Source organism: Tachypleus tridentatus, chromosome 12 (genome assembly GCF_004210375.1).
Source record: "Tachypleus tridentatus isolate NWPU-2018 chromosome 12, ASM421037v1, whole genome shotgun sequence".
In the NCBI taxonomy this organism is placed as follows: Eukaryota; Metazoa; Arthropoda; class Merostomata; order Xiphosura; family Limulidae; genus Tachypleus; species Tachypleus tridentatus.
The window spans coordinates 136,642,333-136,657,501 of record NC_134836.1 but is presented as its reverse complement, the minus strand read 5'-3'; the positions used below and the strand labels follow the sequence as shown (position 1 = coordinate 136,657,501).

General features: G+C 35.8%; 1 protein-coding gene across 2 annotated transcripts in view; it reads right to left on the bottom strand.

Moving 5' to 3' along the window:
* Positions 1–2,431: 2,431 nt before the first annotated feature.
* Positions 2,432–15,169, bottom strand: part of LOC143233292 (uncharacterized) — a 29,672-nt gene continuing 16,934 nt past the window's right edge. The window contains exons 4-6 of one of the 2 annotated variants that reach the window (XM_076469421.1): positions 15,120–15,140; positions 6,917–7,007; positions 2,432–2,745 (exon numbers count right to left, since the gene is read on the bottom strand). In XM_076469421.1, coding sequence (XP_076325536.1) covers positions 6,925–7,007; positions 15,120–15,140 — 104 coding nt within the window. In that variant the 3' untranslated portion in view covers positions 2,432–2,745; positions 6,917–6,924. The remainder of the gene's footprint in view (positions 2,746–6,916; positions 7,008–15,119; positions 15,141–15,169) is intronic. The other variant, XM_076469422.1, reaches the window with a different exon arrangement.

Here is a 15,169-nt window from a genome sequence, read left to right as displayed (position 1 = left end):
GGTGATAATTTCATATCTGGACTATTTATGGGTTAATATCTTGTTCCGGATTTACAACATTTCGGACAATATTTACAAATGTCTGACATTCCTCAATTACTTCACAACGAATGTATTATTTACAATCTTTGCTTTGTTTTAATTTCACACAAAGCTACAAGAGGGCCGTCTGCGTTAGCCGTCCCTAATTTAGCAGTGTAAGATTAGAGGGAAGGCAGCTAGTAATCACCACCCACCGTCAACTCTTAGGCTACATTATAACCAACGAATACTGGGATTGACCGTAACATTATAATGCACCCACAGCTGAAAGGGCGAGCATGTTTGGTGTGACGGGAATTCCAACCCGCGACCCTCGAATTACGAGTCGAATGCCTTAACTACCTGGCCATGCCGGGCCTACTCATTATGTTAGAACCAGTAAACGTATCAGACATTAAGCTAATCTTACTGAATTTGAAGCTGTTGGACCGGCTGAGGTCATTGTAAGGGTATCTTTGACTGTTTTTCTCTTCACTAAAACTTTTCTATTCGCTTGTTGGTTCTTTTTTGTTCTTGTATCTAGCGATAACCTTACGGAGTAGCAACACACACTTCGGTTCCGCGCGGTGTATAATACACCAAAGTATATTTCATCTAAAGTAAACAAACGAACGAACCTCATACTTGCCCCAAACTTTGGACAAGGACACGTTATTATCATACTGACCTAAGAAGTGTAACGGTACAAGTAACACGTTATTATGATATTGATCTAAGTAGTGTAACGGTACAAGTAACACATTATTGTCATACTAATCTGAGTAGTGTAACGGTACAAGTAACATGTTATTATCATACTGATCTGAGTAGTGTAACGGTACAAGTAACACGTTATTGTCATACTGATCTGAGTAGTGTAACGGTACAAGTAACATGTTATTATAATATTGATCTAAGTAGTGTAACGGTACAAGTAACACGTTATTATCATACTGATCTAAGTAGTGTAACGGTACAAGTAACACGTTATTGTCATACTGATCTAAGTAGTGTAACGGTACAAGTAACACATTATTGTCATACTAATCTGAGTAGTGTAACGGTACAAGTAACACGTTATTATAATATTGATCTAAGTAGTGTAACGGTATAAGTAACACGTTATTGTCATACTGATCTAAGTAGTGTATAAGTTACACATTATTGTCATACTAATCTGAGTAGTGTAACGGTACAAGTAACACGTTATTATCATACTGATCTGAGTAGTGTAACGGTACAACTAACACGTTATTGTCATTCTGATCTAAGTAGTGTAACGGTACAAGTAACACGTTATGATCATACTTATCTAAGTAGTGTAACGGTACAAGTAACACGTTATTGTCATACTGATCTAAGTAGTGTAACGGTACAAGTAAACGTTATTATAATATTGATCTAAGTAGTGTAACGGTACAAGTAACACGTTATTGTCATACTGATCTAAGTAGTGTAGCGGTACAAGTAACACGTTATTATCATACTGATCTGAGTAGTGTAACGGTACAACTAACACGTTATTGTCATTCTGATCTAAGTAGTGTAACGGTACAAGTAACACGTTATTATCATACTGATCTAAGTAGTGTAACGGTATAAGTAACACGTTATTATCATTCTGATCTAAGTAGTGTAACGGTACAAGTAACATGTTATTATAATATTGATCTAAGTAGTGTAACGGTACAAGTAACACGTTATTATCATACTGATCTAAGTAGTGTAACGGTATAAGTAACACATTATTATCATACTGATCTAAGTAGTGTAACGGTAGAAGTAACACGTTATTGTCATACTGATCTAACTAGTGTAACGGTACAAGTAACACGTTATTGTCATGCTGATCTAAATAGTGTACAGGAAAGGAAGCTGTTTAACATCACTTATTTTTTACCAACGAATAGTGAGACTGACGGTTGAATCCCACGGCTGAAAAGATAAGCATGTTCATCAGAAACTTAATAAATAATTCATCTTAGTCAACAGTGGATATTAAAAGTATTTAAATGTTTGAAATTAATTTACCATCATTTCAAACTTTATGATACAGTAGGACTAATTAAACAGCTGTGTACTGGTTAACTCATAATAGAGCTTGCTGATTGAGTTTCTTATAAACTCAATACAAAACTACTGATAAGTTCCATACTTGCAAGACAGTTACATTCACTTCAGTTCACTCATTAAGTCGTGAAACTACGTCCATGTATTTCCAGCTAATTTCAACGTACTGAACAATTACGATTAACGATAATATTTAGTTCAGTCTTACTACATAATAAAACCCTATTCCAAACTTCAAATCACTTTCAGTCTTGCGAATAGTTGTGTTAATATAATAATTTCGACTCACTACAAAACTTACTACGTACATATTTTATTTCACAACAAAACAGATAATAATAAATTTAACCACACCATTCTTTACTTGTCCATTACAATCTTCCATTAAGAAGAGAGCATAATATTTCAGTCACACTTCGATGAGTCACTAGTGAAGAGGCTTTTCCATCAATACTAAAACTCATCAGGCCGGTTGAGTAATAACATTCAAGGTGTCCTGCGATGACGAGAAACCCTCTTGAAGTAAAAATATTCCTCAAGGTCATATTCACGTAAAGAAAGAAGCCTAAACATGACCTAAGAGGTCAAAACGTTGTTCTGTACTTTAATTAAAGTTCTAATACCCATATCAGCCGTCTTCAGAATACGTTCAATCTATCCGTTGTAAAAATATTTATGTCACTCCAAAACTTACTAACTGGTTACACTTGTTTCATACTTACTAAGAGGTTACACATACATAACACTTAGTAAATGGTTAATCATTAGCTAACCTAACTCCAACTCACTAAGTGATTGCACTTACTTTATTAGGTGTTTCAGATCTTATAAAATATTAGTTAAAATTAATTCTTATTAAATGTACGTAATACATTTTATATATCGTAACTCTGTAATCTTGATAAACTCGAATATTAATCAAAATGTAATTTTCAACAATGACATTAAAGAAATATTTTATAAGTACTGAGATAACACACAATATATCAAATAAAATTGTTTAACTAACCATTGTTGAAATACTGCTACACACTTACTGAGATAACATAGAATGTATTAAATAAAATTGTTTAACTAAACAAACATTGTTGAAATACTGCTACACACTTACTGAGATAACATAGAATGTATCAAATAAAATTGTTTAACTAAACAAACATTGTTGAAGTACTGATACACACTTATTGAGATAACATAGAATGTATCAAATAAAATTGTTTAACTAAACAAACATTGTTGAAATACTGCTACACACTTACTGAGATAACATAGAATGTATCAAATAAAACTGTTTAACTAAACAAACATTGTTGAAGTACTGATACACACTTACTGAGATAACATAGAATGTATCAAATAAAACTGTTTAATTAAACAAACATTGTTGAAATACTGCTACACACTTACTTAGATAACATAGAATGTATTAAATAAAATTGTTTAACTAAACAAACATTGTTGAAATACTGATACACACTTACTGAGATAACATAGAATGTATTAAATAAAATTGTTTAACTAAACAAACATTGTTGAAGTACTGATACACACTTATTGAGATAACATAGAATGTATCAAATAAAATTGTTTAACTAAAGAAACATTGTTGAAGTACTGATACACACTTATCGAGATAACATAGAATGTATCAAATAAAATTGTTTAACTAAACAAACATTGTTGAAGTACTGATACACACTTACTGAGATAACATAGAATGTATTAAATAAAATTGTTTAACTAAACAAACATTGTTGAAGTACTGATACACACTTTAGATCAGTGGTTCTTAACCTTGTTGGAGGTACTGAATCAGACCAGTGGTTCTTAACCTTATTGGAGGTACTGAACCAGACCAGTGGTTCTTAACCTTGTTGGAGGTACTGAACCAGACCAGCGGTTCTTAACCTAGTTAGAGGTACTGAACGCAACTTCGTACGATGCTGTGAGGATCGGTTTGTCGATGGGTACAAAGCCGAGAACAGGCAAAGTAGCCTTTTCATCGAACCTGGCTTTCTTTACCTTGAATTCAGCAAGTGTTGTGTTCTTGTATTTCCCATCTCCATGCAGCTTTAGGGAGTGTTCTCTTAGTTTTGCCGGTGCTAGACTAAAGTTGCTCAACTTGGCATTGCAAATCATGCATTGAGGACGCTGACTCCCATCATGTTCCGTTATACACGTGAATCCATATTGTACGTATTCGTCCGACAACTTTCTGTTTTTGCTCGACATAGTTAGTTTGAAGGAATTGAGAGATTAGGAAAAAATCACAAATGACGCACGGTTACTACAGTCACAAGTCGACTGCTAAGCGCACAAAGTTTCCTGCACACAGATATTAAGACCAAGTGATGTGACGTGATCAGCCGCAGCCAATGATGGCCAAGTGAAGCATGACGTCACGAATCATAAGAGTGGGGAGAACGAAACGGACACACATAGTGTCTGTGTCTTGACCTCCGCCGAACCTCTGGTACCATTCTGTACCATTCCAACGTTCGGTGGTTATCCCAGGGAAAGGTGCTGAATCGTGTTTTCGCCATGCGTGTGGAATTAGCCCTGTTTTTGCGAGAGCACCAAAATTGTCATGCAGATTGCTTCGAAAAATCTGAGTTCATTCTCATTTTGTCGTACACGGCCGATATATTCAATGCTCTCAATCATCTCAATCAACAGCTGCAGGGCGGTGGAGTCAACATCATTGAAACAGAAGAAAACCTGAAGGTTTTTCAAACAAAGCTACCGTTATGGAAACGACGAACAGAGAATGATAACTCCGCAAACTTTCCCCTACTGGACGACTGTGTAAGTAAGATCGAAAATGTGTCTAAAATCGGAGACATTTATTTACCCGGGGAACTGAAGCAAGCAATTGCCATGCACTTAGATGAGCTCGCAAAGTCTCTCGACGGATACTTCCCCACCAGAGAGTCATATCCGGCATGGGTGAAACAGCCGTTCACGTTTGGTGTTGCGACAGCAGATGTCAATGATGAATACCTCGACGAAATCATTGAACTTCAGCAGAGCCAGGTTCAACAGCAACTTTTCAGAACAACAACGCTCTCAACGTTTAGGTGTCACCAAATCGTAGCGTACCTTCTTATTGCTAAGAAAGTCCTTGAGGTACTCATACCGTTTGTTACAACGTATCTTTGCGAGCAATCCTTTTCGAGGATGGTAGACATAAAAAACGAAGAAAAGGAACAGACTTTGTTGCGAAAATGATATGAGAGTGGCACTTGCCAAGATGAAGCCGCGCATTTCTGAACTTGTCTCTGAAAGGCAACAGCAAATGTCACATTGATTTGCAGTAAATATTCATTGAGTTATGTTTTTGTGTGAAATTCATGTTTTGTTGGTTTTGTTCTTTGAACACAGTGATATTGTGTGCAACTGATGCATGGTTCATTTTGTGCACAAATAAAATATCTACTTATGTTTTGAATTTGAAAAAATCTTATTTAATTTTTCCAATTACGAAGGGTTCAGTGAATGCAAGTACGAAACTTCAGGGGTTCAGTACCTCTAACAAGGTTAAGAACCAATAGACTAAAAGGAAGAAATCTTGTCAACATCATCAATTGTCGACCTTTAGGCTACTCTTTACCAACGAATAGTGAGATTGACCGTCACATTATAGCCCACCACGACTGAAGTGTCGAGCATGTTTGGTGTGACGGGGATTCGAACCAGCGGCCTTAACATTACGATTCGAGTGCCCTGACCACCTTGCGATCAAATATTACAAAAGAGATAGGGAGAAAAGAGTTGTTGTTGAACAAAAGCCACACAATGTGCTGTATCCGCTGATAATTCCTGCTCTCAGGCTTACCGCTAATATACCAGTGTGCGACAAACCCTCGGTAACAGTTCGAAAACAATCCTAACACAGTTCCTAACTCTTCCTGCATTACACAGGCCTAACGTAGGCCTAGTTTGTAATACTTGACTTCTTTCTCTGTTTCTCGTTTGAAAAATACTCCACTTACGAAACTGATATTAAAAGCTTATAAAAGTAACTTTTAATTATATTAAGTTACTTTTCTACCTGAGTCAACTTAATGAGTAACTTTCAATTTCACTATTATCATAATTAGGCTTCAGTTAGAAACGTGATGTAAAACATAATATACAGTCAGTGTATTTATTTACAGACTTTTAAATTCCTGTGATTCAAGTAATTAGCTAAGAAAAACCAAACACTTTTCTATTAATAATTGTAAGATGACTGCGTCATCCATGTATAAAAATTAAAAACAATTTACAAGACGTTTAAAATTATTATCAATAATAAGAAATAAAAACGTATCAAAAAACAAAGAAATTCGTGTTAACCCTAATTTTCAGTTTGTTTGTTTGTTTTTATTGTGGCCTTGTAGATCTTGGGTCAACAATTTTAAAAGAAGTTACCTATCTTTCTGTCGGTCAACTCTGTATTTTGAGCGAAACAAAATATGTGCTTGAGTTTAATTCCATAAGTGTTAAATGAGAACTTTTCTATACAATTACGTGCAGTCTGCAATACTTTTGTTTTTTTGGGTTTTTTTTAATTTCGCGCAAAGCTACTCGAGGGCTATCTGTACTAGCCGACCCTAACTTTGCAGTGTAAGACTAGAGGGAAGGCAGCGAGTCATCATCATTCACCGCAAACTCTTGGGCTACTCTTTTACTAGCGAATAGTAGGATTGACTGTCATATTATAACGCCCCCACGGCTGAAAGGGCGAGCACGTTTGGCGCGACGGGGATGCGAACCCACGACCGTCAGATTACGAGTCGCACGTTTTAACACGCTTGGCCAAGCCGGGCCCTGCAATACTTACTTGGCTTATCAAACGTCAGTTACGTGTATACAACTGATGAGGAACGCCAGAAGAAAGAGGGAAATCACAGAGTGGCTAAAACTGGGATTACCTGAAAAAAACAAAACAAAAGATAAACAAATCACCGTTTCACAAATTATCCTTTCACATATAAATAATTTTTGTAAACACAGGTATTGTACAAAGGACCTCGTCAGCAGTGCATTGTGGTTATTTACTTGGAAACTACTTTAAGAGCAATACAAATTTAAATACATACGAGTGATTGCAAACATATTCGCCCAACTCATACGTGAAGAGAATAATTCGAGTGTGTATCTACATAAAGATGTTTTATTAAAGTGCCTGTAGAATTTCACCCAAAGCTATTCGAGGTCTATCGGCACGAGCCGTTCCTAATTCTAAATGATGGGCTAGAGGAAAGACAATCACTGCCAACTCTTGGGCTGCTTTTTAACCAACGAATAGCAGGATTTACCGTCACATTACAATGACCTCAAAGCTGAAAGGACGAGCATGTTTCGTGTGGCAGAGATTCAAACTCGCAGTTTACAAGTTGAGTGCTCTGACCACAAGGTCATGTCAGGCCGTAAATGCTTTAAAATTAAATCTGGTATGTGGTGAATAAATAAAAATCGTCCGTATAGGTTACTCTTGTTATAACAGTCGTTAAGTATCTTTATAACTTGTTTAACGAAACTCATAAAAGGTACATTGATAAACATAGTTCAATGTCGCTGATATTTCATACAAAAATCTTTACAAAACGAAGTTAAATTTGTTTTTTATTGTCACTTTTGCTACTTCAATTTTCTGGTGGGTCAGCGGTGAGTTTACAATGTCACAACACTTAAGTCCGAGATTCGATTCCTCGCAATGGACATAACGCAGATAACCTATTCTAAAGCTTTGCCCCAAAATGCATCACGATTCTTTTTCAACAACTGTTATACAAGTTTTGTGTGTTTTTAATAATTTGTAGGTAATGGTTATGAGCACTGTTAATTACATATAGGAGAGAGGGTGATATTCTGAAAGTAATGCTGTTGTGATCCGGGAACGTAAGACAGCCTTAACAATTATGTATGTCCCAAAGAGAAGCTGTTTATCGTATACCTAGAGAAGAAATTATAACAACTGTCAGGTCACAGTTGTATAGACTTATTTATTTCCTATGAATGAAAAGCATGTAGATTCCAGTCAGAAGACAATTTATTATTGAACTTCAATCGATACACCTTCTCACATAATTCAAATAAATTACTCCTCTTCCGACAAGAGATTCTGACAGGAACAATAATTCTCCCGACAGTAAATCTTACATTATTGTACAAACATTAAAATGTCATTCGATATCTATTACAGACATACAAAAATTCTTTATTTAATGATGCTGGTTCTAAATAAGAGTAGAATTAAGACAATTCTTAATTTAGTGGTGCTGGTTCTAAATAAGAGTAGAATTAGAGCAGTTCTTAACTTAGTGGTGCTGGTTCTAAATAAGAGTAGAATTAAAACAATTCTTAATTTAGTGGTGCTGGTTCTAAAAAAGAGTAGAATTAGGACAGTTTTTAATTTAGTGGTGCTGGTTCTAAATAAGAGTAGAATTAGGACAGTTCTTAACTTAGTGATGCTGGTTCAAAATAAGAGTAGAATTAAAACAATTCATAATTTAGTGGTGCTGGTTCTAAAAAAGAGTAGAATTAGGACATTTCTTAATTTAGTGGTGCTGGTTCTAAATAAGAATAGAATTAGGACAGTTCTTAACTTAGTGGTGCTGGTTCTAAATAAGAGTAGAATTAGGACAGTTTTTAACTTAGTGTTGCTGGTTCTATGTAACAGGAGAATTAAGACAATTCTTAATTTAGTGGTGCTGGTTCTATGTAAAAGGAGTATTGAAACAATTCTTTATTTAGTGTTGCTGGTTCTATGTAAGAGGAGAATTGAGACAATTTCTATCCTTATTGTCATGGTTCTTTTGGTAAGTTTACGTTCTCACATCGTGAAAATGTATATATGTGGTCATGTATATAAAGAATTCTGTGTCTTATCAGGAATACAAATACGACAGTTTTCACTCTATATAATACATATATAGCTGATTATGTGTTTCTTTGTGAATGTCACGTGATGCAATACAAGGGTTATCAGGAACACAAGTACTACATTTTGTACTTTATTAATTTATGTCTCTGTTGAATGTCACGTAAAGCTACACAAGGGCTATCCGAATCAGCCATCCATAATTTTGAAGTTATAGATAAGGACAGCAGTATAAGCAGCTATTTAAGACTTCACAACTCTTGGACTGTTATTACTAGATCAATGTATAGGATCTGACCGTTTCTCTTATAATTCATCCATGGTAATAATCGGACACGCACTGAGGACCCTCAGATTCATTTACCGGCACGTGCAGTGTTAATATTAAACGTTATATATGAACTGTTCGACACCAGTGTTTACAATTTTATTACTGTGGCAATAGTCACCCTGCCATCAATCTTAAATAACGTACTGACACATCAAAGAGTGTGCTTTAATTTGTTCGTTTCTATTTATAAAGTCGGCTTCTGTATTCAGCAGGTTTTGTCTTCTGTAGATCGGTTTGTATAAGCTACAGAAGATGATCATTTTGGTGCCATCTCATCTCATTAAGACAGTGATTGTTTGTTTATATGCACAAACGGCTCGTTTTGGTTGAGAAAATATTTTATCGCTCTTCTATGTAAAATATTTTCTCAACCCAAACGAGCCGTTTTTGCATATAAATTTCTCAACAAGTGGGTCTCTCGACATCACTGATGATTGTTTGTTTGTTATTTCTGACAAGTTAACAGATGTACACATTTACAGAACACACATTATTTCTCACTCCACGAAAGCTTTCCATTTCTTAATAAACGTTTTATCTTTTATACAGTTTGTTTGTTTGTTTGTTTTGGAATTTCGCACAAAGCTACTCGAGGGCTATCTGTGCTAGCCGTCCCTAATTTAGCGGTGTAAGACTAGAGGGAAGGCAGCTAGTCATCACCACCCACCGCCAACTCTTGGGCTACTCTTTTACCAACGAATAGTGGGATTGACCGTCACATTATACACCCCCACGGCTGGGGGGGGGCGAGCATGTTTAGCGCGACGGGGGCGCGAACCCGCGACCCTCGGATTACGAGTCGCACGCCTTACGCGCTAGGCCATGCCGGGCCCTTTTATACAGGATAAAAAGTTTGTTTGCAAACACAAGAAGTATAATAGCGATTTATCAAATTAGTTTAGTTTCATGTTGCCGAAACGAATGCTCTATTTTACTTTCTATTCTGTAATTAGTTTAGTTTCATGTTGCCGAAACGAATGCTCTATTTTACTTTCTATTCTGCAATTAGTTTAGTTTCATGTTGCCGAAACGAATGCTGTATTTTACTTTCTATTCTGTAATTAGTTTAGTTTCATGTTGCCCAAACGAATGCTCTATTTTACTTTGTATTCTGTAATTAGTTTAGATTCATGTTGCCGAAACGAATGCTGTATTTTACTTTCTATTCTGTAATTAGTTTAGTTTCATGTTGCCGAAACGAATGCTCTATTTTACTTTCTATTCTGTAATTAGTTTAGTTTCATGTTGCCGAAACGAATGCTCTATTTTACTTTCTATTCTGTAATTAGTTTAGTTTCATGTTGCCGAAACGAATGCTCTATTTTACTTTGTATTCTGTAATTAGTTTAGTTTCATGTTGCCGAAACGAATGCTGTATTTTACTTTCTATTCTGTAATTAGTTTAGTTTCATGTTGCTGAAACGAATACTGTATTTTACTTTGTATTCTGTAATTAGTTTAGTTTCATGTTGCTGAAACGAATACTGTATTTTACTTTGTATTCTGTAATTAGTTTTTTGTACAAAAAAGCGACGACAGAGAAAAACTGTTCACTTCTTCAGAATTATATCAACACGGCTGGACAACGTGGGAGGGAAGATCATACATGGTTACAGGAAGTCAAGCGTTACAGGATTCTTCAGAATTATATCAACACAGCTGGACAACGTGAGAGGGAAGATCATACATGGTTACAGGAAGTCAAGCGTTACAGGATTCTTCAGAATTATATCAACACGGCTGGACAACGTGGGAGGGAAGATCATACATGGTTACAGGAAGTCAAGCGTTACAGGATTCTTCAGAATTATATCAACACAGCTGGACAACGTGAGAGGGAAGATAATACATGGTTACAGGAAGTCAAGCGTTACAGGATTCTTCAGAATTATATCAACACGGCTGGACAAGTGAGATGGAAGATAATACATGGTTACAGGAAGTCAAGCGTTACAGGATTCTTCAGAATTATATCAACACGGCTGAACAACGTGGAAGGGAAGATCATACATGGTCACATGAAGTCAAGCGTTACAGGATTCTTCAGAATTATATCAACACGGCTGGACAAGTGAGATGGAAGATAATACATGGTTACAGGAAGTCAAGCGTTACAGGATTCTTCAGAATTATATCAACACAGCTGGACAACGTGAGAGGGAAGATCATACATGGTTACAGGAAGTCAAGCGTTACAGGATTCTTCAGAATTATATCATCACGGCTGGACAACGTGGGAGGGAAAATCATACATGGTTACAGGAAGTCAAGCGTTACAGCATACTTCAGAATTATATCAACACGGCTGGACAACGTGGGAGGGAAGATCATACATGGTTACAGGAAGTCAAGCGTTACAGGATTCTTCAGAATTATATCAACACAGCTGGACAACGTGAGAGGGAAGATCATACATCGTTACAGGAAGTCAAGCGTTACAGGATTCTTCAGAATTATATCAACACGGCTGGACAAGTGAGATGGAAGATAATACATGGTTACAGGAAGTCAAGCGTTACAGGATTCTTCAGAATTATATCAACACAGCTGGACAACGTGAGAGGGAAGATCATACATGGTTACAGGAAGTCAAGCGTTACAGGATTCTTCAGAATTATATCAACACAGCTGGACAACGTGAGAGGGAAGATAATACATGGTTACAGGAAGTCAAGCGTTACAGGATTCTTCAGAATTATATCAACACGGCTGGACAAGTGAGATGGAAGATAATACATGGTTACAGAAAGTCAAGCGTTACAGGATTCTTCAGAATTATATCAACACGGCTGAACAACGTGGAAGGGAAGATCATACATGGTTACATGAAGTCAAGCGTTACAGGATTCTTCAGAATTATATCAACACGGCTGGACAACGTGGGAGGGAAGATCATACATGGTTACAGGAAGTCAAGCGTTACAGGATTCTTCAGAATTATATCAACACAGCTGGACAACGTGAGAGGGAAGATCATACATGGTTACAGGAAGTCAAGCGTTACAGGATTCTTCAGAATTATATCATCACGGCTGGACAACGTGGGAGGGAAAATCATACACGGTTACAGGAAGTCAAGCGTTACAGCATACTTCAGAATTATATCAACACGGCTAGATAACGTGGGAGGGAAGATCATACATGGTTACAGGAAGTCAAGCGTTACAGGATTCTTCAGAATTATATCAACACGGCTGGACAAGTGAGATGGAAGATAATACATGGTTACAGGAAGTCAAGCGTTACAGGATTCTTCAGAATTATATCATCACGGCTGGACAACGTGGGAGGGAAGATAATACATGGTTACAGGAAGTCAAGCGTTACAGGATTCTTCAGAATAATATCAACACAGCTGGACAACGTGAGAGGGAAGATCATACATGGTTACAGGAAGTCAAGCGTTACAGGATTCTTCAGAATTATATCAACACGGCTGGACAACGTGGGAGGGAAGATCATACATGGTTACAGGAAGTCAAGCGTTACAGGATTCTTCAGAATTATATCAACACAGCTGGACAACGTGAGAGGGAAGATAATACATGGTTACAGAAAGTCAAGCGTTACAGGATTCTTCAGAATTATATCAACACGGCTGGACAACGTGGGAGGGAAGATAATAGTTGGTTACAGGACGTCAAGCGTTACAGGATTTTTCAGAATTATATCAACACGGCTGAACAACGTGGGAGGGAATATAATACATGGTCACAGGAAGTCAAGCGTTACAGGATATTTCAGAATTATATCAACACGGTTGGACAACGTGGGAGGGAAGATAATGCATGGTTACAGAAAGTCAAGCGTTACAGAAATCAGAAATACAAGGGCAACAGTTACCTGTGAACTTGATTTATTGTTAGATCTAATTAGGTAGTGGAACAGGTAATAATATGCCAACCACGCTGCATCTGCTATATCCAATGCCGACGGGTTTTTTCGTATTATACCACAACTCTTAAATTGATATTATAAAATACATCGTTGTGTTAAAACAATTTAAAAATTAGAAATACAAGATTAAATGTTTCTTGAAAAGTTTACAAGCTGAAATTTACAAAAAAAGAACAGATAAAATTTGGTAAAGTTTTTAGTCGGTTGTTTAGGGAAGTGATATCACTTATCATTTTGGACGTTTTGGGAAAGCTGAGTATTTGTGGTTTAAATTTGGGTAACCGGATCAAATAAATGTACATCTCTACATATGAATGTGTTTTCGGTGTATTTTAGGATATGAAACATTACATATGAATGTGTTTTCGGTGTATTTTAGGATATGAAACATTACACATGAATGTGTTTTCGGTGTATTTCAGGATATGAAACATTACATATGAATGTGCTTTTGGTGTATTTTAGGATATGAAACATTACCTATGAATATGTTTTTGGTGTATTTTAGGATATGAAACATTACATATGAATGTGTTTTCGGTGTATTTTAGAATATGAAACATTACATATGAATGTGTTTTTGGTGTATTTTAGGATATGAAACATTACATATGAATGTTTTTTGGGTGTATTTTAGGATATGAAACATTACATATGAATGTGTTTTGGGTGTATTTTAGGATATGAAAAATTACCTATGAATATGTTTTTGGTGTATTTTAGGATGTGAAACATTACATATGAATGTGTTTTCGGTGTATTTTAGGATGTGAAACATTACATATGAATGTGTTTTCGGTGTATTTTAGGATATGAAACATTACCTATGAATGTGTTTTTGGTGTATTTTAGGAAATGAAACATTACATATGAATGTGTTTTTGGTGTATTTTAGGAAATGAAACATTACATATGAATGTGTTTTCGGTATATTTTAGGAAATGAAACATTACATATGAATGTGTTTTCGGTGTATTTTAGGAAATGAAACATTACATATCAATGTGTTTTCGGTGTATTTTAGGAAATGAAAAATTACCTATGAATATGTTTTTGGTGTATTTTAGGATGTGAAACATTACATATGAATGTGTTTTTGGTGTATTTTAGGATGTGAAACATTACATATGAATGTGTTTTCGGTGTATTTTAGGATATGAAACATTACCTATGAATGTGTTTTTGGTGTATTTTAGGAAATGAAACATTACATATGAATGTGTTTTTGGTGTATTTTAGGAAATGAAACATTACATATGAATGTGTTTTCGGTGTATTTTAGGAAATGAAACATTACATATGAATGTGTTTTCGGTGTATTTTAGGAAATGAAACATTACATATCAATGTGTTTTCGGTGTATTTTAGGAAATGAAACATTACATATCAATGTGTTTTCGGTGTATTTTAGGAAATGAAACATTACATATCAATGTGTTTTCGGTGTATTTTAGGAAATGAAACATTACATATCAATGTGTTTTCGGTGTATTTTAGGAAATGAAACATTTTAATTCCAAGAAAACAAGGAATAAAACTGATACAACATTTTCATTTGGGTAAATAATTATTCAATAAGTACTATACAAGTCAATAAATGGTTGTTTGTTGAACTAGGCTAAAGTCTATTCGAGGGCTATCCGCTGATCCTAACTTTAAACAGTCAACACTACCAGCTCGTGGGCTACTCTAACCGAAAATGACAATGAAAAATAATACGGTCTGTAAATACAAATCACTTGTCACTCTGGTGTCAGCGGGAAGTGTACTGTCTTACAATGCGAGAATCCCTGATTCGATTGTCCGCGGCGGATACGGCAGATAGCCCAATGCAGCTTTGTTTTCAAAGAACATACAAACAAGCAAAATATTTACCCCTTCAAATTATTTCATCTTGCTGTTAGAAGACGGACAAGAAAATCAGAAAGTTACCTGTGTTTGCGTCGTGCAGACCTGTATAAAAACAAACATTCGCTGTAAAC